Source organism: Dreissena polymorpha, chromosome 1 (assembly GCF_020536995.1).
Source record: "Dreissena polymorpha isolate Duluth1 chromosome 1, UMN_Dpol_1.0, whole genome shotgun sequence".
Lineage (NCBI taxonomy): Eukaryota > Metazoa > Mollusca > Bivalvia > Myida > Dreissenidae > Dreissena > Dreissena polymorpha.
This window is the reverse complement of record NC_068355.1, coordinates 72,820,157-72,847,253: the sequence shown is the minus strand read 5'-3', so window position 1 is coordinate 72,847,253 and position 27,097 is coordinate 72,820,157. Positions and strand designations below refer to the sequence as shown.

The 27,097-nt window shown below is 36.0% G+C and overlaps 1 protein-coding gene and 1 long non-coding RNA gene across 4 annotated transcripts; one reads left to right on the top strand and one right to left on the bottom strand.

Moving 5' to 3' along the window:
- The first annotated feature begins 75 nt into the window (after positions 1-75).
- LOC127834862 (uncharacterized) lies at positions 76-27,083 on the top strand. 3 transcript variants are annotated; one of them, XM_052360979.1, is made up of 5 exons: positions 76-408; positions 4,001-4,589; positions 24,704-24,791; positions 24,997-25,190; positions 26,060-27,083. In XM_052360979.1, the coding sequence occupies exons 2-5, from the start codon at positions 4,520-4,522 to the stop codon at positions 26,158-26,160; spliced, it is 453 nt and encodes a 150-aa protein (XP_052216939.1). In that variant the 5' UTR covers positions 76-408; positions 4,001-4,519; the 3' UTR covers positions 26,161-27,083. The 3 variants fall into 3 exon arrangements, with proteins under 3 accessions (XP_052216939.1, XP_052216917.1, XP_052216928.1); XM_052360957.1 differs by having other exon boundaries at positions 76-529; positions 4,398-4,589; XM_052360968.1 differs by having other exon boundaries at positions 76-529.
- Positions 12,080-19,135, bottom strand: LOC127834902 (uncharacterized). The gene is made up of 3 exons (XR_008028275.1): positions 18,907-19,135; positions 14,501-14,734; positions 12,080-12,175 (listed from the first exon to the last, which is right to left on the bottom strand). It is a non-coding gene; the product is annotated as an uncharacterized LOC127834902 (long non-coding RNA).
- Positions 27,084-27,097: the final 14 nt, after the last annotated feature.

The window sequence follows — 27,097 nt, the reverse complement described above, 5'->3', positions numbered from 1 at the left end:
TTTACATGTCCATGAAAAATGCTAAATTTCACGCCTACCAATATAAACGAGTTTACAGTACACGTATAACATAAGTGTGGCGTAGTGCAACACAATATAATAATGGGACAAGTTTGTTCCAATTTCGGTGATCACTTAAAACTGACTTTTTAAGTTTTAGATTCCATTCAACCGGGCGTGTGTTTCAAATTTTCACGCTCTCTTTTGCTCAATAGGCGTTTGTTATCATACGAAAGGTGGACTTGCTCGGTATAATAGGAACATGTTCTTCAATATGGACAAATCGTGGTAGAATTACGATAGAAATACCAATTAAGATATAAATAGAATAAGTACGATATGTATGGCGTGATATTGAAATTTAACTTCGATGAAATACTTAAAGGCAGTCAAAATCATGGCTGTCTCGTATGTATTGCGATTTTTATAGTTGAAATTTGGATTTTAAAATCAATATATAGATACCTTTGGTCGATATTGAGAATTGAATGCTGTGGGCGGAATAAAAACAGTTCGGATTTATGCGATCGTAAGTACTTTTGTTAAAATATTAAGCGATTAATGAATTATAAATTAAATACATAAATAAAAAAAACTATACGTTTATCTATTTTAAACAAACAATAAAGTAATGCATGAAAGTAATAAAAAAAAAAGATGCATTAATTTCCTGGTTCCTATTTTTTGGTAAATTGACAAACTAAAAAAAATATGTATAAGATTTGCATTTTTTTTTGTTGTAGTCATAATATTTGCGAGGAAACAGTAATACTGACATTTGCCGTGATCTGAAAAATCCTTTATATGCATCTCTTGACGATGAAAAAAAACTGAAAAAAAAATCAAGCGTTACAAATGCGAAGCGATTGAATAATTTGGAGAGTTCTGTTGATATCGTTAGATATTGTGATATAACAAGGATTGCTTATACTAGTATGTAGTATTTACTACGTCAAAGACTATGTTAGGAAGGATGGCCGAGTGGTTAAATGCTATTTTTATACTGATGTCAATTGTTCAAAACTATTTAAATGAAAATAAACGTTTGTATGTTATATACGTCGATATGTTAAAATGTTTCGATAGTATTTATCGCAATGCATTATGGTTGAAAATGTTTAAGTCTGGTATACAAGGTAAATTGCTTAGAATAGTAAAAGATATGTATGCAAATGTTAAGTCACGTGTCAAATCATGCTCATCTTATTCAGATTATTTTAGTTATGCTGTTGGGCTGAGGACAGGGGAGGTAATGTCGCCAATTTTGTTTTCTTTATTTGTTGAAGACCTTGAACTTTACTTACAAGATAGCATTAACTCTGGTCTGAATATAGATGATATTGTGTTGATCTGATTATTATTTGCTGATGACATGGCTATTTTAGGCAAGTCCCCGACTGAAGTTCAAACTCACTTAGATCATTTATACTTATATTGCAATTTTTGGGGGTTAAATGTTAACACTGAAAAAACGAAAATAATGGTATTTCGGAAGAGAGGGGGATTAAAAGAAAACGAAAAATGTGTATATAATGGTAATGCTATTGAAGTTGTTGATAACTTTAACTATCTAGGCACAGTGTTGAATTATACTGGAAGTTTTAAACTAAACCACGAGCATTTGATTGGTAAAGCTCTTAAGGCCATGAATACATTATTGTCTAAATGCAACGAATTTGACATAAAACCGAAAATATTTTGCCAGTTGTTTGACTCTTTTGTGGGTTCGATATTAAATTATGCTTCAGAAGTATGGGGTTTCACGAAGTCCGATGATTTAGAACGTATACATTTAAAATTTTGCAAACGCTTATTACAAGTCAAACTAAATACATGTAATATTGCTGTTTACGGAGAATTGGGTAGATATCCATTGTATGTAAACAGGTTTGTTGAAATTATTAAATATTGGTTTAAAGTTCTGAACAATGATAATATCATAATGAACACTGTGTACACACAAGCCTTGGGCGATTATAATAAAGGTTATACAAACTGGGTCTCAAATATCAAGAACATGTTAAATAATTTTGGATTTGGTTATGTTTTTGAAAATCCAAACGTTGTACATGTTAATAGTTTTATTAGCGAGTTCAAATGTAGAGTTGTAGACAATTTTAAACAAGAATGGTACGCCAAAATGAATAATAGTACTGTTTTATATATGTATAAAGTTTTTAAAAGCTGTTTGGAATATGAAACATATTTGGATTTACTTCCTAGACGACTGCAATTATTTTTTGTAAGATTAAGAGTCTCTGCACATCCTTTGAGAATCCAAACTGGAAGATACGCCCAAAATAACATACCACGAACGAAATGAACGTCATTGTTTATGTTGTAATGATTTGGATTTAGAAGATAAATACCATTTTATATGTATATGCCGATGTTTCACTGATTTAAGGAAAACATTTAAAATCCGTAAATTATATATAAACCCATCTGTATATAAATTCCACAAGTTATTAGTTTCATGTGACAAATCAGTTATCTCAAATGTACGTGAATATATGAAGGAAGCTCTTGCTTTAAGAAATACAATTCTAAATAATATTGTTTAAAAATTTCATTACCGCTTTGATGAAATTTGCATATTCTTGCAATTGATTGTGTTTATTTATTTTTGTATTCTTAATTGACCTTTTATGTTATGTTACGTTTAAAAAATTCATTGCCGCTTTGTTGGAATTTACATATTCCTGCACTTGATTATGTTTATTTATAAACACCGCTTTGATGGAATTAATGTATTCCTGCAATTGATTGTGTTTATTTATATTATTAAATGACCATTTATGTTATGTTATGTTTAAAAAATTTCATTACCGCTTTGATGGAATTTACGTAGTCTTGCAATTGAGTATGCTTATTTATATTCGTATTCTTAAATGAACATCTATGTTATGTTATGTAATGTAATGTTGTAATACCTATTTATGTGACAGAAAATAATGTATATATTTGTGTATGAAGACGATGTACTTTTGTATAAGTCTAAATAAACTGTCTGTCTGTCTGTCTGTCTGTCTGTCTGTCTGTCTGTCTGTCTGTCTGTCTGTCTGTCTGTCTGTCTGTCTGTCTGTCTGTCTGTCTGTCTGTCTGTCTGTCTGTCTGTCTGTCTGTCTGTCTGTCTGTCTGTCTGTATGTCTGTTAAAGCGCTAGACTTTTACACCAAGGGTCAATGGTTTGAGCCCAGTTGTGGGTTACCTTTGTTCTTTCTTTAATTTTATTCTTGTTTGTACTTAAGCTATTTATTAAAAAAGCAGCATTTAATGACACGATAAATCATGCCACAATCTGTGAAAAGTTTCCTTTAATGAATGAACAGCTATGTCAGATATTTCCATGCCGGCACTCAACAATGCAATAAAACTATTTACAATTAGACACATTCCACAAATTCTTAGAATGGTTTTATATGTTGCGGACAATATCAAACAACGTTCACCCTTTGAAGAAGGGCATATCTGCTATTTTAACGCATTTGATGATAAGACCCTCCGGCACGAATGTCGGAACTACGAGTGCAATATGAGAAACAATAACGAATTAACAATAGGATGCATATAGCTTCACCACAACTATGGATATATAGCAATAACAATTGTACTATAACTGCGACAGATGTTAGTTTAATATCGTCGTCACATGATGCACGAAGGCGAAATATGTCGACAGATTCTATATGACCCACATTTATTATATCACATGGGTCAGGCACGCCTCTTTGAAAATTAAAAATAATGTCAAAATGTTTGAAATGGCAGCGCGGTATATTAATAGCATATATTGTTCATTATTTAGTGTTCTATTGCCAATGATAATATAATAAAAGTAAATATTTTTGTAAACTAATTGTTTTCAAAGCGCAATGTCATGGACAATTTACTCTATTACTATATTTTGCTGTGTTCACTTAAATTGAATAAAATTATATTTATCCGCATTCTTCAAATACATTGTTGGACTACTACTATAAGCGCTCCTTATCTTTCAGACATCTACAATTTTCTCAAGATATAATGCAACGACATTCAAGAACACGAAAGTAAAGACTACTTATTTGCGAGTAACTTCATTGTCTGAGGTTACAAAAGTGTCAAAAGCAAGTAACTCCAGAGTTGAGAAAAGCACAAACAGGTTGAATGTTGAAGTACAAAGACTGTCCTCTTTTAAGACAGTAAAACGTCCAGTTATTAAGAAGAGAAATGAAGATAAAGGTTTCAAACTATTTTACGGACCAAGCAAACCAAAACATAATGGATTGACTTTAGACTTTTTGCAATAATTGACGTTATTTAAAAATGGCGTCAATTTAGTGACGCAAGAGTCACGTGATCTGTTGCTGAACTGCATAAAACTACACCCAAGTGTTCACGAAGTATTTTTTCCAGAAGTGACGAAAGATCCCCGAATAACCGACGAAGATTTACGGGGATTTCCGATTCACAGCCTGGCGGTTGCAGTCATTTGCGAGGCCATTTCAAAAGGAGAGGATCCGTACAAGTTTTACTGTATGATCGTAAAGAATAACTTGGAAAATGTGCTGACTGAACTGTACACTATTGTACATTGGAAGAAATTGGGTAAATATTGCTTTATGCCATTGGTTATTAACAAAGAAGTATCTGTATATAAATATAAGAAGTGACCAAGCACTTAAAAATGACGTCATTCACAAACCTTAGGCCGGATATCGTTGACCCTCAATTTTATTTTGAGTCTAAAGAAAAATTAAATTAAAAAGTAAAACATAACTATAATATTTAACTTTATTTTGCACTGATTTGATCATTGAATATTTATTAAGTTCTCTATATTATAGCTTGTGTAATTCGCAAAAAACACAGGAGAACGATATACCGATTAAATTTTAATATACACAATAAAAAGTTATGTGGTCGATTACCTTTCAATGTTCTGCTCCTGCCTCTGATTCACGCAGGGTAGTTATCGCTTACTGGCGCTAGCTTGGTCATTGTGGGCGCGGGTACTACTTGCATGTAACCCGGGTACTCATAAGTATACTTACATACGGGTACGGTAAATATACTCAATCGTACCCGGTCGATAATAGACGGGAGACGGAAAACTACAACGGGCGAGGCATGGTATGGTATTGCGCAAGGGGGGGGGGTTAGAGGGTTAGGGTTTGGGTTAGTGTTAGGGGTCGGGTTAGGGTTTGGGTTAGCCTAAACCCAACCCTAACCCTAACCCGACCCCTAATCCTAACCCTTACACTAACCTTTTTTTGGGGTTATCACCCCTGACCATGCCTCGCCCGTTGTAGTTTTCCGCCTCCCATATTGGGAGAACCCAACCCTAACCCTAACCCGACCCCTAATCCTAACCCTTACACTAACCTTTTTTTTGGGGTTATCACCCCTGACCATGCCTCGCCCGTTGTAGTTTTCCGCCTCCCATAATAGACTGTACCCGAGTTGTATTCCCGCCCGAAATCCGATGTCGTAAAACGCGCTACCGATTATCTTAAACAAACTTCTCTTTAAATCAAAGCGCCGTAGGCGCTGAAGGCCTGGGGCTAGATTTAGGGTGCTTGGTAAGAAGTGTAGTGACTAAACTGTAGTAAATGTAAACGGATCCACGCTATTTTGCTGCCAGATACAGTGTACATGTATGCTGATGTTATGAAGTTTAAGGTTTTATATGATACTCGTGCTTAATATGTTTATCTAGTTTTAAACACTTCGACCTTTAAGGTAAGGTCATTCAATGGTCAAGTTCATCATAAAATAGGTCAGTGGGAAGGTCTTGTCCAAAGTAGAGTTTAGGACAAAAATAAAGTATATCCAATCATGAACCACAACGTTAGAGCATGGTCCAGCCTTGTCAGGATGGACTAAACAGGCGAAATTGAGCAAGTATTGTAAGTTTGAAGAGGATATCTTTGATAGTCTTTGCGGAAATTGACATTTACAGACAACTAAACAAACGCGGACGCCGTCTACCTGGCTATGACAATAGCGGTGGTTTTGTTCTATAAGTCGAGCTAAAAAGGGAGATATTAATTAAGTTATGTGTGACTGGTAGACTATTTTCAGTCAATATAATGACAATCATGGCATTTTGAAAGGTAAGTGCTAATGATAATGAAATGTTTGGAAATGGTTTTGAGATCAATCTGAAGGCAGGGCAAAGTTACCAATACCATCGTAATAAATGAACAAGTACTTAGTGCTGAGATCAATTTAATGAATACAATGTTTCAACAACCTGTAGAACATGGAAGGTAATTGTTTTTAACATCAAAGCTTAATATAACTTGACATAATGAACTAACTAATAATCTAGCTCTACAAACTGATTTTAAAATGTTTGGAACAAGAATGGTATCATGCAATTTTCGTTCTTTTGTGTGAGTATTAACATATGTACTGTAAATGTACAAGGGCTAAATAACAAAGATAAATGCACTAAAAGTTTCAAATGGTTAGACAAAAAAGGTATTATAAGTCTTTTTTATACAGGAAAGTCACCTAAAACATACCTTAGCAAAAACATTAAAAAATGGTTGGGACGGAGATATTTATCTTAGCGGACAACATACAAATAAACAAGGCATCGCTTGTCTGAGTAAAAGTCATACAGGAATAACAGTGGATTACTTGAACGTAATAATGATTGGCAGACAAGCAAGTATAGATATAAAAATACACGAAACACAATTAACATTAATGAACGTTTACGGTCCGAACATAGATAGTCGGAGAGGATTTCAATATTGTTCTTAACCCATTATTAGAGATAAAAGAAATGGAAATCTTTAAAGTACCTTCGGCTATTTCAGGTTGTATTTCATGCAGTTAAAGTTCAACTATCGAGTGATCAGTCATAAATCCTGGTTTTATGTTGCATGTTTCGATTATGTTGCAATAGACTCGCATATTTAAAAAAATCTTATCTCCAAAATATTGCTGGTTTTGTGTTTGAGTGCCAGGTGTATTTTTTTTCATTATGATTAACTGTATGCCATATGTTTATGTAATTGTAGTTTTCAATTATGTTATTCAAAATGTTCTTTTTTTTTAAAGTAAATAATAGCTTTTGAAAAGGTACACAATATCAAACACAAATATAACAGGTAATAACCAATACAGTTTAAGATAACAAAGATGCAAATCCACACACCTTATGGGAAATAATTAAAGGCAAGATACTTAACACAACAATAAGATGCAAGTCATTTAAAACAAGAGGGCTGTTAGGCCCTAAGGCGCTCACCTGAGAGCAAAAGGTACTAGACTATTCTGGACAAATGCAAGCTGATTCATGAAGATTAGACCAAAAAAGTGACTTTCAACAAGTTTTTTTTTATATTTGACCTAGTGACCTAGTTTTTAAGCTCATATGACCCATTTTCAATCTTCGCTAAGATTTCATTGGGACAAAATAATGTTTTGACCAAGTTTCATGTAGATTGGCCAATAAATGAGGCTAATATAGCGTCAACAAGTTTTCAATAAAGCCATATAAGGACAACTGCCCCCCCCCCCTTCCGGGCGGCGATATTTTTCAACGTATTTTAACCATTTTCAAACTCAGCTGAGCTATTGTTAGAATACATGTTCTGATCAAGTTTCATGAAGATTGGATAATTATTGCGACTTCTAGTGTTAACATTACTAAATAGCCATATTAGGAAAAACGCCACGCCCCCTTGCGGCCATGTTTTAAACGGACCTAAACCATTTTCTATCTGAGCCCAGATATCATAAGTACAAATATTCTGACCAAGTTTCATAAGCATTGGACCACAAATGTGACTTTTAGCGTTATAACAAGGTTTTACTATAGCCATGTAAGGAAAACTGGCCTGCCACCTGGCAGCCATGTTTTTCAACAGACCAGAACCATTTTCAAACTCATCTGAGTTATGGGTTGTAGAAATGTTCTGACTAAGTTTCATGAAGATTGGACAATAAATGTGACTTCTAGAGTGTTAAAAAGGTTTTACTATACACTAAAGCTATATAAGGAAAACTGCCACGACCACTGGCGGTTATGTTTTTCATTCAACTGGAACCATTTTCGAACGCGTTGAAGATTTTCTTGAGAAACATGTTTTGACGGACTAAAAATGTGACTTCTAGAGTGTTAACAAGGTTTTACTATAGCCATTTAAGGAAAAACTGGCACGCCACCTGGCAGCCATGTTTTTCAACCAATTGGAACCATAATTGATTTCGTCCAAGATATCATTAGAACAAATGTTCTGACTAAGTTTCATGAAGATTGGACCATAAATTTGACTTTTACAGTGTGAACAAGTTTTACTATAGCCATAATAGGAAAACTGCCCTGCCCCCTGGCGGCCATGTTTTTCTTCCAACCGGAACCATTTTTGAGCTTGTGAAAGATTTCATTGGGACACATGTTCTGACCAAGTTTCATGATGATTAAAATGTAACTTCTAGAGTCTTAACAATGTTTTATAATAGCCATATTAGGAAAACTGCCACGTCCCCTGGCACGCAGGTTTTTCAACGACAAGAAGCATTTTCAAACTCCTCCAAGATATTAATGGGACACATGTTTTGACCAAGTTTCATGAAGATTGGACAATAAATGTGATCTCTAAAGTGTTAACAAGGTTAATGTTGACGCTGCATGACAGACGACGCACAAAAGGCGATCACAAAAGCTCACCATGAGAAAGTTGTGCTCAGGTAAGCTAATAAAAAAAGTAACACACAAACTTGAAAATGAAGCCATAAAAGTCATTGAAGATCTTGAAAAACAGAAGAAACACAAATTATACCACCTCCATTGTAGAAGGAAATTCTTACAAAAATGAAATGTGCAGCTCCTTGAGATACACATGCATGCCAAATATCAAGTTGCTATCTTCAATATTGCAAGAGTATCCATAAAATAAGCGATTGGGGCCACATATATTTGACCTCTGACCTTGAAGGATGACCTTGACCTTTCACCACTCAAAATGTGCAGCTTCATGAGATACACATGCATGCCAAATATGAAGTTGCTATCTTTAATATAGCAAAAGTTATTGCAAAATGTTAAAGTTCGCGTAAACAAACCAACTGACAAACAGACAGGGCACAAACAATATGTCCCCCACTACTATAGTGGGGGACATAAAAATTATAATAGTAGGTATTTATCACACACACCTCAATGGCATAATACTTTTAGCACGGGCATAGCATGTTAAACACAATGAAAACAATACAAAATACTGTACAACATTTTAAAACGTAGAAACAAACACAAAACTATACACTGACTAGTAGTTAATGGCAAAGACATAACAAATCAAAGTCAAATAATAGAAGAAGCCTATTTTTCGAAACACTATAAACGAAAGAATGTTGAAAATTTACTTTACACTAAAGCTATATAAGGAAAACTGCCACGACCACTGGCGGCCATGTTTTTCATTCAACTGGAACCATTTTCAAACTCGTTTAAGATTTTACTGGGAAACATGTTGTGAGGGACTAAAAATGTGACTTCTAGAGTGTTAAGAAGGTTTTACTGTAGCCATTTAAGGAAAAACTGCCTCGCCACCTGGCAGCAATGTTTTTCAACCAATTGGAATTATATTTGAACTCGTTTAAGATATCATTAGAACAAATGTTCTGACTAAGTTTCATGAAGATTGGACAATAAATTTGACTTCTACAGTGTGAACAAGTTTTACTATAGCCATAATAGGAAAACTGCCCCGCCCCCTGGCGGCCATGTTTTTCTTCCAACCGGAATCATTTTTGAACTTGTCAAATATTTTATTGGAACACATGTTCCGACCAAGTTTCATGATGATTGGACAAAAAATATAACTTCTAGAGTCTTAAACAAGGTTTTATAATAGCCATATTAGGAAAACTGCCACACCCCCTGGCACGCAGGTTTTTCAACGACAAGAAGCATTTTCAAACTCGTCCAAGATATTAATGTGACACATGTTCTGACCAAGTTTCATGAAGATTGGACAATAAATGTGACCTCTAAAGTGTTAACAAGGTAAATGTTGACGCTGCACCACAGACGACACACAAAAGGCGATCACAAAAGCTCACCATGAGCACATTGTGCTCAGGTAAGCTATAAAAAAAAAGAAACACACAAACTTGAAAATGAAGCCATAAAAGTCATTGAAGCACTTGAAAAACAGATGCATAAAAGAAACACAAATTATACCACCTCCATTGAAGAAGGAAATTCACACACAAAAAAAAATAGAAGGAATTTATCACACACACCTCAATGGCATATTACTTTGAGCACGGGCACAGCATGTTGAACACAATGAAAACAATACAAAATACTGTGCAAACATTTTAAAACGTAGTAGCAAACACAAAACTATACACAGACTAGAAGTTAATGGCAAAGACATAACAAATAAAAGTCATATAATAGAAGAAGCCTATTTTGCGAAACACTATAAACGAAAGAATGTCGAAAATAACAACCTCTTTAAAATAACACATCATGCTTTAAAGGAAGTGGAATAACAAGTATGTGAAGGATTACAAACTGAATATGAATATTGACAAGCTCGTTAAGAAATGCCAAATAACAAAAGTCCGGAATCTGATGGCATCACTATTGAGTGTTATAAAATATTTTGGAACAATATTTTAACACATTTAACATTTTCACTAAATTATTCATATAACAACGGAGGAGTAACCACTCAAAAAGCAAAGTGCTAATGATAATGAAATGTTTATAAATAATACCGAGATCAATCTAAATGAAGGCAGGGCAGAGTTACCAACACATCGAAAACTAGGCAAAAGCGTTCTTGAGTTATCATCCGAAAATCATTTTACTATTTCGGGTCACCGTGACCTTGACCTTTGACCTTGTGACCTCAAAATCAATAGGGATCATCTGCGAGTCATGATCAATCTACCTGTGAAGTTTCATGATCCTAGGCATATGCGTTCTTGAGTTATCATCTGAAAACCATTTTACTATTTCGGGTCACCGTGACCTTGACCTTTGACCTAGTGACCTCAAAATCAATAGGGGTCATCTGCGAGTCATGATCAATCTACCCATGAAGTTTCATGATCCTAGGCGTATGCATTCTTGAGTTATCATCCGGAAACCATTTTACTATTTCGGGTCACTGTGACCTTGACCTTTGACCTAAAAATCAATAGGGGTCATCTGCGAGTCATGATCAATCTACCCATGAAGTTTCATGATCCTAGGCGTATTCGTTCTTGAGTTATCATTCAAAAACCATTTTACTATTTCGGGTCACCGTGACCTTGACCTAGTGACCTCAAAATCAATAGGGGTCATCTGCGAGTCATGATCAATGAACCTATGAAGTTTCATGATCCTAGGCCCAAGCGTTCTTGAGTTATCATCTGACAACCACCTGGTGGATGGACCGACAGACCTACAGACCGACATAGGGGCATTGATCATAACTGGCAGATGACTCTTATTGATTTTCAGGTCACTAAATCAAAGGTCACAGTGAAACGAGACAGTTAAGTGGTTTACTGGAAATAGGAAAATGGTTTCCAGATGATAACTCAAGAAGGCTTACGCCTGGTATCATGAAACCATCACCACCTCCACCACCACCTCAGTGACAAAAAACGTATTCACACAATAGCTGCCATTACAACTGACAACCCGTGACCATTGACCTCAAAATCAATAGTTGGTCATCTGCCAGTCATGATCAATGTACGTATGAAGTTTCATGATCCTAGGCCTAAGCGTTCTTGAGTTATCATCAGACAATCATGTGGTGGACGGACGGACAGACCAACACACCAACATGTGCAAAGCAATATCCCCCTTCTTAACTAGGAGAAGTAGGAGCTTGTTGTAAAATGTATGAAAAAGTAGGAGATTTATAAAAAAAAACACTAGGGAAAACATGGTAAACTAGGAATGCTGAATAATGTCATGTATATGTATAACAGTTTACTGAAGTTTCCGATCCTTTTAATTGCAGCCTTAAGTTTGTTTTTCGCTCTGCAAAGAAAGATTCTGGATCCAATACTTCTTCAAGTTTTTGTGGAAGGGCAGCCATTAATAATTGTGAAGGAATTGCCCACACAGAGTCATCACTGAGGAGAAGTTCTGTAACGTCATCTTGTGCACAGGCACTAATTACTGTAAGTGTCACATGTACAGTTGGTGGTTCGACTTTCTGGAAAAATAAGGAAATATTTCATATGGCAATACAAACATTACTTTTCAAGGATAAGGCAGCATCAGACATTAACAAAACAATAGAAGTTGTTTGTTTGTTTTAACGTCGCATTGACACGTTTAATGGCTATATGGCGCCTTTTCCCGCTTGTCATGGTGGAGAAAGACCCAAGGTCCCCTGAGCAGGTCCCCTTGAGCATTTCATGAGCGGGCACTTGGGTGGAAGTTTTTTGTCACTGTGACCTTGACCTTTGACCTAGTGACCTGAAAATCAATAGGGGTCATCTGCCAGTCATGATCAATGTACCTATGAAGTTTCATGATCCTAGCCATAAGCGTTCTTGAGTTGTCATCCAGAATCAATAGGGGTCATCTGTAAGTCATGATCTATCTACCTATCAAGTTTCATGATCCTAGCATTAAGCGTTCTTCAGTTATCAACCGGAAACCATTTTACTATTGGGGTCACCGTGACCTTGACCTTTGACCTAGTGACCTGAAAATCAATAAGGGTCATCTGCGAGTCATGATCAATGTACCTATGAAGTTTCATGATCCTAGGCATAAGCGTTCTTGAGTTATCATTCGAAAACCATTTCACTATTTTGGGTCACCGTGACCGTGACCTTTGACCTAGTGACCTGAAAATCAATAGGGGTCATCGGCCAGCCATTATCAATCTACCTACGAAGTTTCATGATTCTAGGCATAAGCGTTCTTGAGTTATCATCTGGAAACCATTTTACCATTTCGGGTCACTGTGACCTTGACCTTTGACCTAGTGACCTGAAAGTCAGTAGGGGATATCTGCAAGTTATGATCAATCTACCTATTAAGTTTCATGATCCTAGGCCATAGTGTTCTTGAGTTATCATCCGGAAACCATTTTACTATTTCGGGTCACTGTGACCTTGACCTTTGACCTAGTGACCTGAATATCAATAGGGGTCATTTGCGAGTCATGATCAATCTACCTATCACGTTTCATGATCCTAGGCCTAAGCGTTCTTGAGTTATCATGTGGAAACCATTTTACTATTTCGGGTCACTGTGACCTTGACCTTTGACCTAGAGACATCAAAATCAATAGTGATCATCTGCGAGTCAAGATCAATGTACCTATGAAGTTTCATGATCCTAGATTCAAGTGTTCTTGAGTTATCATTCGGAAACCACCTGGTGGACGGACCGACCGACAGACATGTGCAAAGCAATATACAATGTACCCCCTCTTCTTAGAAGGGGGGCATAAAAATTCAACTCCCAGAGCGAGGATGGAACCTACATCTGTGAGAGGCAAGTGATCTAAAGTCAGCCACACAATGTCGAACGCTTCTTAAATTGAATTAAATTAAATCGTGATAATCTTGTGTAGAATCAGATTGATTTTTTATAAGAATACTAATTAATTTTTATGTCTAGACAGAGCAACTCGGGGATTTCAAAAAATTTTGGGGAAGGTACTGGATGGATTCTTTCAAATGGGAAGGAATGTGTTGTGAAATCTAGAATTTGGGAAAAACCTAAATAGAACATACTTTTACTCAGGAACAAGATACCTTTAGTAGGCCTTTTACATTGGCTTTTAAAGTTTTATACAATAACAACAGGTGACATTTAGCATTGACTTGACATAGACTAGAAAAGTGTCCATAGGACACGGGTGCCTCCCTTCACAGCTTATTATTTACATGATTAGCAAAAATCTTACAAGTCTTAAGTCTCTCATATTAAAAGCAACATAAATTAACCAAGGGCCATAAATGTTACATGGCGCGAATCTTCACATGATGAGCAACAAGCCTATTAAGTTTCGGGACTGTAGGAATAAACTCTTTTAAGTATAATTCTACTAAGTCAGGGGTTACAACTCTGCTTTACCAATTGAAACAAAACTAAATAAAACTCAGATGCACAACTTCACATAGTGAGCAATAATGCTAAAAAGTTTCAAGACAGTGACTGTAGGTCTTTTCTTTCTTGAAGTGTCAAGACTGTACGCCTTATACTTTAATAGATATGCGCAAACTTTATTAAGTATAATTTTACTAAGTCGAGAGCCATTACTCTGCTTTCAGATATTGAAATCAAATGAAAAACCACAGGTGCACAAATTTACATGTTAAGCAATAAGTGTAGATATGCATATCACAAACTTTTTTCAGACGCACGGAAGAACAGCAAACAGACGAACATGGTTTTTTTTTTTGGGGGGGGGGGCACAAAAATAGGCAACTTGTCATGGTGTTCTGCCCACCATTAGTGCATCTTAGCTAAATTATTTGAAAAATCCTTAAAGTATGCAGTCAAATTGTTTACTTACAGTAACTGAAGTTGTGTAGGTAGAATTGAAGCTGGTTTCAGTTGTGTACTTTGTTTGGTAAGTGTGTATTGTCAAATAAGTGATTTTGACGAAATCCCCAGTTCTGACGTTTTTGTTAGTGTTTCTCCACAAAGCCACTTTTACTCTGTCCACCGTTTCATCCTGTATCTAAATTGTTCTCATCTTTGTCGGACTTTTCTACTTTCCTACCAGGATGTCGCGCTCTTCTTCATCCTGTATAACATGATTACATACATATTGAGTTATTAGCAAAATGACAACAGCTGACAGTAATGGTGTGCATGACTTGAAGGATATACAACATGCTGACCAATATTCCTGTTAAGTTGCATGTCTTTAGCTCAAGCAATTTCGAGGTTCACGCGACGCAGCATTTTTGGACAGACACACCCACAGACAAGTTTCATTAAGAATGGACAATAAATGTAGCCTCTAGAGTGTAAACAAGGTTAATGTTGACGCTGCATGATAGACAAATGGCGATCACAATAGCTCACCATGAGTATGTTGTGCTCAGATGAGCTAAAAATGGAGTGTAAAAGGGTTAAGATTAGTAATTACGAGCTGTTTTTATGGAGCGTTAATTGTATAAGGCCTAACGAAAAATTATGTTTATTTCCGGTTACCCGATCGACCGTCAAGAGTTTACCCGTGACTGCAATTCTTTTAACAAAAAATCGCGAGTGGACAACAACGATATTGTTTGACACTATTTGGTCCCTATGTAGATCTTTAAAGGCCTGAACTTTAAACCACGCCGCTATCTTTGAAAATGGCCGACTGCTCAAGCGTAGTGGCTGCCATTATCTTCCACCATTTTGGAATTCAGGATAGGGGAAAAAAATCCAATGACAAGGCACAGTCATGTTTATATCTAATACAACCTGACTTGTTTTAAAATGTTAATACACCAGTGTGAAACAGAACTTGATTATCACAAGAAGGTCAGTATCGGTAATATCTTGATTTGTTTTGTGCGGTAACCTCCAGTGTGAAACAGTACTTGATTATCACAAGATGGTCAGCATCTGAAATACCTTGATTTGTTTTGTTCGTAAATTTGATTTATATTATTTGAATCATGTTGGTACAATATGAGTACGAACATCTAATAATTCCGAACATTTTCGAACCAAATATAAAAAAATATCCGAACCTACTGACCCTCATTGTTTTGAGTGTGTAACCGGAAACATACATGTTTTTGTGTTCGGTGTAAGGTAAATGTGCTAGTTACAAATGCATAAAATCACCATCCAAAATATGGCAGATGACTATTTTGTAACCATGTTTGAACAGGTTTAACATGTTGGTGCATATTTATACAGTAATCTACTATGTAATTTTGTATGGAACACATTAGGGGACTTAAATGAAATGAGCGCCATCGCAATAATTAGACATGTTTTGCAACCAATTCCAAAGGTATTATAAGTACACTGTATTATGTGAATTTGGAATTAGACATCAAACTGGGAATGGACATTGTGTTGTTGATATTCTAAAACAAAACTGTTCCTTTCATGTATTGAATTTATGTTTGTAATGATTTATTTAAACTTCAAGCTTGATATTTTTAATAGGATATTGCTTATTAAGCTTTAAGTTCATTTTAATTGTAGTTTTCAACTGTGTGTGGCATGGACAGTTTCATTTTATGAAAATTATAAAAAAAACAAGATGCGTTTGTGAAACACAATGTCCCCCTATATGACGTTTGACTTTGTAGGATGACCTTGACCTTATGAAGGATGACCTTGACCTTGACCTTTCACCACTCAAAATATGCAGCTCCATGAGATACACATGCATGCCAAATATCAAGTTGCTATATTCAATATTGCAAAAGTATTCATAAAATAAGCGATTTGGGCCACATATATTTGACCTCTGACCTTGAAGGATGACCTTGACCTTTCACCACTCAAAATGTGCAGCTCCATGAGATGCACATGCATGCCAAATATCAAGTTGCTATCTTCAATATTGCAAAAGTATTTATAAAATAAGCGATTTGGGCCACATATATTTGACCTCTGACCTTGAAGGATGACCTTGACCTTTCACCACTCAAAATGTGCAGCTCCATGAGATACACATGCATGCCAAATATCAAGTTGCTATCTTCAATATTGCAAAAGTATTCATAAAATGAGCAATTTTGGCCATATATATTTGACCTTTGACCTTGAAGGATGACCTTGACCTTTCACCACTCAAATGTGCAGCTTCATGAGATACACATGTATGCCAAATATGAAGTTGCTATCTTCAATATAGCAAAAGTTATTGCAAAATGTTAAAGTTGGCGCAGACAGACCAACAGACAGACCAACAGACAGGGCAAAAACAATATGTCCTCCACTACTTAAGTGGGAGACATAACAAACAGTTTTGTAAAAAAAAACATTTTAAATGATGCTATTATATATGAAAGTATCTATTTTAATTATTATTTGTTAAACTAAATCAATACAACATGTAAAACTGCATATTATGCACTGTTGAAAAAACAATATAGTCCCATATTGATGTCCTATTCCAACTCCACAAAATACTGTGTTATTAGGAAGTATAATTAAATTAGGTTTACAACTGAGAAAACTAGAGCTTTGTCACAGACGTGATAAAACCCCCCACATGCTGTATGGACACAGAATGTTTTGCATGTTGCCTTCACAAAAGCACCTTGATGAATGTTGAAAAACGCACTAAGTGACCCTGTGACCTAGTTTTTGACCTGGCATGACCCACATTCGAACTTCAGTCTTGGATTACACTCGACTGATGATCGAGTTATGATTTTTGCGTCTATCGAGTTAAAATTCCAAGCCAGTAGCCCGATCGTATAAGTGCTTTTTTCGTGTTTTAACTTAGTTACATGGCCGAAATAGCTTCCTATTGTTATAGCTTCCTCGGCATTCCAGAAATTGTTTGTTCGGTACCGATTGTGCCCAGGTTTTTATTTATTGATTTTTGATTGGCTGGTGATGGCCATACATGAACGATAACTGACGAAAAGTCCTTGCTACTTTCCTAAAATCTTACAATGTCCACCATCATAAAATATTTTAAGTGATCGATTTGCAAAGTAAAGCACTGCACTATCAGCTTAACATATTGAAAAGCAAATGCTAACAATATTATCTATTTATTACGGATTTTCTAAGAAATTTGTTTTCATTGTCTGAAATTAAACGATATGCACATTTACTTCATGTGCAAAACACATACATCTTTCGGGCATTCTTTTTTTGGATACAGTGTTTTTCGTCGATGTTAATTATTTTATTTTTTATTTTCGACTTTCTTTATAACATTTTCTATACAATGACGAATACAGATGCGGTGATACGAATGGTCTGGTTTATACTATTTTGCATTGTATCCTTGAGTTACCAGTTTCAGTTGATGTGTAACAAATAGTTGACAATATCAGATTAAAAAATACATATTAACCCTTTGCATGATGGGAAATTTGTCGTCTGCTAAAATGTTGTCTGCTGAATTTCTAAAATTAGCATTTTCTTTGATTTTTTTCAAAGAATATTATCAGAATAGCAAATAGTTTGGATCCTGATGGACGTTCTGTGGCGTCTCATCTGGATCCAAACTGTTTGCAAAGGCCTTCAAAATTCGGTTCCCGCACTGAAAGGGTTAACCAGTAATTGCAACTAGAAAGATAAAGGGCTCTGCCCTTTATTGTGGTTGGGGACGTGCGACACTTGACCCTCAGTCTTATTTTCCAGATTTCACATTTGGGACAATTGACACCCCTGCTATAGAAGCCTATTCAGAAGTAAATCGGTAATCTCCATTGGGCACTCATTGAGTAGATGCTTATTGAACAGTGTAGTAAGTTGATCTCTCTAGACACTTTCACTAGTATTATTACCGGATGGATTGGATTAGGTCCAAGACTAACATATTTACAAATGTTACAGAATTATAACTCTAATTCGGGCTAGTAAGAATTGATTCGGGCTATTGAAATTTCCAAGCTGGTAGTCTGATCAAGCTAGTGCCTCAAAAAAATAATGCCAAGACTGGAACTTGGCCTAGACATCATATAGATACAACTTATGATTAAGTTTGGTGAAGATTGGATGAAAACTACTTGAATTTGAGAGCATACAACATGCTGTATGTGACCTCGTGAACTGGTTTTTTACCCGGCATGACCCATATTCGAACTTGACCTAGACATCTAGATAAAATTTCTGACCAAGTTTGTTGAAGATCGGATGAAAACAATTCGAGTCAGAGAGCGGACAACCAATACAGATCAGATGGACAGACAGACAAGACTCCTATATACCCCCTTTAACTTCGTTTGTGGGGGTATAATGAAATTATAAGCCAATGAAAAGAAGTAATATAAATACCTGAATGACTTTCCCGCGAACAGTTGTTTTGGTTTTTGGAGGTGACCTTAGTGCTTCTCTCAATGAAACCATAGGAGCCGCTGGTGGATTGACAAGAGCCTTACCCTCTTGTACTCTGCTGTCAGGGACTTCAATTTCTTGTGTTGGGAACAGTCTAGATGTTCGGGTTAGAATGATATACCCATCCCTTCGGATGAAATTTCTCAACATTATTGTTTTACCTTCAATAAGTTTGTTGAATTGGGTTGGGTCATTCGACACAACTTTCACAGTTTTTTTGTCATCTGCTATAGCAACAGACTTTGACTGCTTTGTCTCACCATTGGCATTAGTATATGTCTCTGGACTGCTTGCAAACACAACTCTGCCCCTTGCAGACTTGTCATAGGGCATGCTTTGGTCCATGTTCATGATTTCTTCTAAGGTTGACATCTGCAAAGATATAAGTAGAACAAATGTAATTTATCAAACAAGAGTACTGCTTGTGGGTGCCAACGCTTAACTGCAGTTGTTTGTTGCCCTAGCATAACTCGATAACTGAAAAATATTGCCCAAATATTTGGGAGCCAGACAACTCGCCCCAAAGCCAACTCGCCCCAGGACAAGTCGCCCCGAAAATCTGGACAAGTCGCCCCAAATATGTTGGACAACTCGCCCCAATCGAAAGACAACTCGCCCCAATTTTGTTTCTTATATATAGTATTATAGAAATTTTGTTCATATAAAATTTGTTAAGTTTAATGTATTAATATTCGTGATTATTGTTTTTAGGAAATGTAGTTGTATGATTTTTTTTTTTCATTTCATATTGTAAAACTTTGTAATTCAATAATTGTTTACATACCGGATTGCTTTTAGTAATAAATTGTTATTAGCTTTTTTATGATTGTGTTTATTAAAATAAGCCCCATTTAGTTCGTCTTGTTTTGAAAACGTGTGAAATGTTAAACGTTTATTTTGACGGCATGCTTTCATTTTCTGTTCAAAGATTGTTTAATGAGACATTTTGTATGATAGTTTGGTTTAATTAAAGAATAATGGAATGTCTTTGTGTTAGTTATGTTTTGAAAACGTGTGAATTGACGAAAATTAATTAAGCCGGCATGCTTTCATTGTCTGGTCAAAGATTTATTAATAAGACAAACGGTATGACAGTTTGGCGTGATTAAAGAATAAATAAGGTAACACGCTTACCCAGACAACAATGCTGTTTGCAAAGTAATTATAAGGGCTGACTATATATAAAGAGGGTATCTGAATGAGCCCAAAGTATGTGTTTTGTTTGTGTCGGACAATACTATTTGTGACTTGGAATACGATTGCTATATAGTTGTGTGGGTTTCAGTGCATCTGCCATGTGTTCAAACATATATGTGCTTATTTGATGTCGGATACAATAATTTTCTAGTGTTAGTTAGTTTTGTGTTTGTGTTTCTGCAATGGCAGAAGTGGCAAATTGTATACATTGTGGAAAGACAGTTGGGCAGAGGCAATGTGCTGTTTCTTGCGATGCCTGCGAGCGATGGCAACACATAGGCTGTGATTCTGGTAAGTAAACTTATAATATAATTATTTGTTGTGTCTTACATTTTTTAGGTCAGGCAGCTTTTGTTTCCCCATAAATAATGAATCTAAATTGTTGGATACTTGCATATTATCGGGTAATCAACCAATGTCCGTTAATCCGGTGACACATAACAGATGTGTTTTACGACCTGATAACGATCATAAAACCTTTCAGATAAATGTCAGAAGTCACTGGACCGTTATCTTTGCGTTATTTGGGTGATGTATACCGCTTTAAACTATTGCTCATAGTAAATAAGATTACTTCGGAATTATAAAATTTCGTATGCTGTGATTAGAAATTTATTAACTGTACTGTGATATCCACATAAAATAATGACTTTACCTGTATTGCTAGGAATTTTACGCGTTTATAAATGCATACTCCTATAAATATGAGGTCGATTTACATCGACCTCATATCGTTTAACGTTATTTTGCAATAGCATCGTTCCGACATGAATTCATGTCGGAAGCTTTAACGGCATCAAATTCATATAACAGCACAGAATAATCATGCAATAAATTATTAAACATAAAATATTAGCATTATTTTACTAATTGCATTAGAAAAATGTTTATACAAACTTACAAGTAATGATAGTCCAGACCTTAAAACACTACCACTGTTCAAATTCCATATTGTTGCCATATAGCACTGTGTAAATTGAAAGTTGCATAATGTTACCTCATTGGTCGGTTATAAATAGATTGTTTCTATATATATAGTATTCGATTTAGACGAAAATAATAATTTACGTGGAATGTCATATTAGTTTTCCATTAAAACTTTGATCTTGCCGTGTGTGTTTATGGACGTTATTAATTATGTCATACTTTTTTTTGTATTTCATTAAGAATTAGAACGTGTAGCCCTTTTTGTTAACTGTTTTTAGCAAACGATTCGCGGCTTAATAAGACACGGAAAATAGTTAAAGCGACACTTTCGTTCAAAGGTTTAATGTGAACAATATTAAATGAAACCTTTTTTGGTATTAATATATTTTATTGACATGTTAAATTCGATACTTGAAAAGGTGTTTAGTCTTTAAAAAGATGTCGCTGATATTGTTAATTTCAATAACTGTTAATATGCTTAATGTTGTATAAGAAATTGAATAGTTTCACTGAGTTGTATTCACGCCTAAAATCCGATATCGTAATACGCGCAACGGTTAAGAATAAGGTCTGAATAAGTTTAAGTATTCAGATTCGAATATCAGCAGCTGTGCCAGCTGGTAAGCCCCGTTTTGGATTTAACAACCGCAAGCGAAACAACATACTTTTTAAAGTCTTGCACTTAGACTCCATGATCACAAGTATAGGTCCCTGCTGTGGCGTATGACACCATAGTGTTATTTAGTATTGGTCGGCACAGTGTCTGATCAGAACGAGATGATTGGTTTGTGCTGAACACAGGGGCAATAAAACCACAGATCTATCAATAAACAAGATTATTGAGATATCTTTTATTGAACACCGCGATGAAAATGCTCAAACCACGGACTCTAGATTACACGGATAAGAAACATGGCAACATTCTCAGAATCATCACTGCTATATGTGTAATCACCTAACAATTCGTTTAAAAGTAAAAATAATTTATATATTTGAGTTGAACACGATGTATTGTTGTATAAGTCTGAATAAACTACCTGTCTGCCTGTCTAAATCTAAGCCGTCATCGTCCCAGTGAAAAAAAATCTGATTTTGAATATTTGGACATGATGCCCTGATGTCAAAATACGAAATGACCCGCGTAACACCGACCGTGATTTTCAAGAATCTTTAATAAATTGATAATTTAAGGTAAATAACATTTCATATAATTATACATAATTCCATCGTTGATAATTAACAGCAAACGATGAATGTTTTTGACACCCATTTTATTTCAAGTATGCATGTAAAGCCGAATAAAATCGAGAGGGTCCGCTCTATACGCTGTTTCATCATAAATTTAACACCCTTTCTGTGTTATAAACAAGAGCTGAAATCGTTAATTTATTAAGATTAATTTATAATAAGCTTTATTGATATGTTTCGTGAACAAAATACTACAATATATTCCATAAAAAATATAATAATCATGGCAAAGGAAATTCAATGGCCGGTTTCTAAACAAAAGCATAATCGCCAAGACCGTAGCATCAGTTCAGTGCGTTAGGAACGCGCGCTACTTTCTTCCGCCTTCATTCCTTAATTACTTTCGTTTTTAAACATTTTTTTCTATCGTATACAGAATTCTATTCTCCTAAGCAAGATCTAATTTTTAAAACTGAACTCCAAATATAAACGCTACAAATTGGTATTAAGTACGAACATGTCGACCGTAAATCTAGATTCTTAAACTCCAAAACGGTATGAAATTTGCAAAAGTTAAAGTTATAACTCGCCGGGCTGTCGAAATCAGAATAACGCTACAAATTGGTATTAAGTACAAACATGTCAACCATAAATCTAGATTCTAAAACTCCAAAACGGTATGATATTTGCAAAAGTTAAAGTTATAACTCGCCGGGCTGTCGAAATCAGAAGAAAAACTTAATATATATTTATATATCTGTTTACTACGTAACGTTAGCTTTCTAATGATATATAATTTGTCAAAATCAGCCGAGAAATGAAACTATAATTCAACAAAAGACGTGAGTGGGTACATCAAAATGTATAACCTCGGCGCTTCGCTGTACGCTAATTGTACAAGATCGATAGCCACAACACGGTAAAACGCGCGGTGGTAAAACATAAAATGTGTATTTCTTGTGTTTATCTCGCTATAAATCCATTAAGCGGGGTAGCTTACGTCTAATTATTTGGACTAATAAATGCACAGAATACCTAGTGTATAACATTATTTATTGAGCGGACAGATGCATTAATCTGCAAATATTTATGTAACTTTTCATACAAATATGCCTCGTCTGTATAAAGACCTATTGCAAGTTTGAAGAAAATGTCCTTATATTGAAGGAGATAGCTGCATTTTTAAAGAAATTTGCTGAGTTGAAAAGGGGCATAACTGTGAAAATACTGCCCACTATTTTGTGTAACATGTTTAACAAATATGTGTTGTCAGTATAAACAACGAGTACAAGTTTGAAGAAAATATGTTTAGTGATTTTACTTACTTCTCACCAAAATTATCAAGATACAAGAGGTTTTACACCTTTGTACAGCTGATCAACCGTGCCTTTGATTATCGCAGTCGTCTGTCCATCGAGCCAGTGTCAACTTCTTCGAGAAGTGGACACTAGTCACACTCTTTTTACACTTCGCCGTAATCCAATACATTCAAATTACACAACCAAAAAACCCCAACCGTCGTCACTTGTGCAGACATTTCTTAAATCATCGTAAAAGAAAAAGAAAGATACAATAATTGCTAACAGTTGTACGGTTGTTTTGCGTTTCGTTAAAAGTAAACCAATCAAATGCCACTAATTGGTCACGTGATTTGAAACGTAGCACATCGTCATCAAAATGGAATTTTATTGATAAAACGGAAGTGAGATTCTCGCATGAATATGCAAACAATATAAAACCTATGCCGTATCCAATGCTTAGGAAATTTGCTTCAATAATATTTTATTACACGTTCTATGACACTTTCATGTTATATTGTTATGTTCTGTATTCACAATGCGGGTTATTGAGAACTTCTTTGCAGGGACCTATTTGTTTGTATAGGTCCCTCTTCTTTGATTGCGCATGAATGACCGCCAAGTGGTAAATCGGACTTTTCCAAATTCATTCATTCGCGGTTGTTTTGGCAGCCAGCCAAGTCAGCTTATTCCAAAAAACGGTTTAAGTACTTTGGCCTAGGGGCTTCGCCCCAGGCCAAAAAAACTGCATCAACATGCTTTTTGAGTATGAGTTTCGGTTATAAAGAGGCCATTTAACAGAAAATTGACAACAATGTGAATATAATTAAGTACAACAAAATAGCCCTGAACGACCGATTTAGCGTTAATTTTCCAGGGAACCTTTTAGTATATTTACCGTACCCGGGGTTCATGTAAGTATACTTAAGAATACCCGGGGAATATGTAAGTAGTGCCCGAGCCGACAATGACCAATCGAGCCTTACTGGCATTACTGGCATCACTAAGTATTTTAGCATTGGAAAACCAGGTAATCGAGGAAAAGAGTGAGCTGAACGCCGTAATATTACTACTGTTGAAACCTCGAAAGTCCGACCGGACTTATTTGTTACTGTTGTTTTCTCCAGGGTTCTCCATGTACTGCGCTCTGTACCCGACCGTAGTGAGAGATGCACGGACGAACATCAGTTTGCAAGACTTCATTGACGATGATGGGTAAGCTTGTTCTCTGTCTTTTTAAATCATGTTTAATTATTTACATTCGTTGGAAAGAAATTTCGTGGTTAAAAAAACAACTTTTTCATGGACACGAAATTTCGTGGATTTCATATGTTGGAATAGTAAAAAATATGCCTCGAATGTTTGTCGTTTTGTCGACCATGTGGGAATTTATAATAAAAAAACGACGGGCTACTTTCAGGCCGGAGTGGGCGGAGCGTATTATTGAGCGCATGACGGAGCCCTCTTGGACGATGGGATGGGTGCAGAAAATAATCCGCGGTCATGTGACAGAGGAGAAATACAACATGGCGATGAACACACTGTTCGTGAAATTGCACACGTCGGACCCGCAGTCTGTCATTCCGACCTTTCATCTGCTGAATCACATCCGAGGTACGTGCTGGAAATAATTACATATACACATATTTAGGTGTTGTCCTTATTTGCATATCTATAGGTACATGTTGGCAACATATCTATAGATTCATAGTTGTGTTAATAACATATCCACAGGTACGCTGTGGTGTTCATTATATATGAGCCGCGCTCTGCGAAAATGGGGTTTATGTATGTGGGTCCCAGATAGGCCTGGGCAGTTCGCACAGGCTAACCAGGGGAGAAACTTCCATTAAAACTTGATTTTTGCTAAGAAGAGACTTTTGTGAGGCAAAAAATGTCATAAAAGCGGAAAGTGTTGTCCCTGATTAGCCTGTACGGACTGCAAAGGCTAATCTGAGACGACACTTTACGCACATGCATTAAACCCCTTTTTCACAGAGCACGGCCCATATCCATAGATACGTGTTGGCATAAATTAGTTATCAACATATACTCACATTCAAACATTGGTGCAAATAAAGTATAGAAAAAAAAATAGACAGGTTTCCCGTTTGTTTGACGATGATAAATCATTTTCCGTATTCATTGGTTTTAACTATCGAATAACTTAATGGCGCTATGTGTTTGCGCTGTTCTAAAACATTCTCCTTTTTGTATCGAGTTATTAATACATTGTTTGATTGATGGCTTGTTACGTTGCTTTTGGCCATAATATGGTACATGTATATAATAAATACAATAGTTTATGATTGTGACATCGGGACTGTCGCACAACCCACTCATGAGACACAACCCACCGAAACATGCAATAGCTTACTGATCAAATAAACTTAATTTAGTAATACACATTTCGCAAGGTGTATAAAGTGACTTAATAAAATAACGTATATTCTGTAAGCAAAGAGTTTGTGTCTTCATTTCAGCTCTCCCGGAATGCAACCTAGAGCTGGCCACCCGGGACTACCTCGGAGGAATGCAACCTAGAGCTGGCCACCCGGGACTACCTCGGAGGAATGCAACCTAGAGCTGGCCACCCGGGACTACCTCGGAGGCCCACTGGACGCTGCGGCACTCAGCGCGCATGCGCGGACGGCCGTAACAACGGAGACCATGCCTAGCAACGGCGCCTCGCGCATGAGCCTCGACAAAATCGAAGTTTTTTACGGCATTGACGTCGAGGAGTTTATAATGACGGAAGCACGTAACGTCGGCGTATGGAACGGGCGACGTCCCGACAATAAAAGAACTAGTGACCTCCTGGATTGATGCAGCGTCATGTAATCTCGTGATCACATTTGGCGGTTTCCGGCTCTCGTCGAAAACATGCGCTTGAATCCAGATGTCGCATCCGGAAAAAGCTCGCATACCCTATGGACTAAGCATCAATTGTTCGTCTGTGACAACGAAATGAACAAACGCATGCGTTAGTTGTGACGATGTTACAAATACGTTTCGTTGATTCGAATGTTCTATCTATTGACGTCGAGGTCTGGAGGAATTTATACAATTACACATGTGTTTAGATTTTGTGGGAGAAAATAGCCAGTGTGCTTCCGTATTGAATGTAATATTGTTCATTCGACTTATTTTGTACCAAAATCATCATGTGTGTCTTCTGTGAATGTTTTAATTGTTAAGCGTACATTTTTGGTGTGAACAAATGCGAATAATGCGGTATCGATGTATAAGTTATGCTATTCACACATTTTTGAATGTATGACAAGTATTGATAAAACAGTTCGTGTGTTATACGTAACGATTTAATATCATACATCAATGACAAGCGATATTTACACGTGTTCGCTTCAACGCTTGTTAATTATGGTAGATCTAATAAGTCACAGGCTTATCAGGGACGACATGTTCCGCCCAAACTGGATTCTCGCTAAGAAGAGACTTTCTTTAAACGAAAAATACCATAAAAGCGGAGACTGTCGTCCCTGATTTGCATGTTAACATGC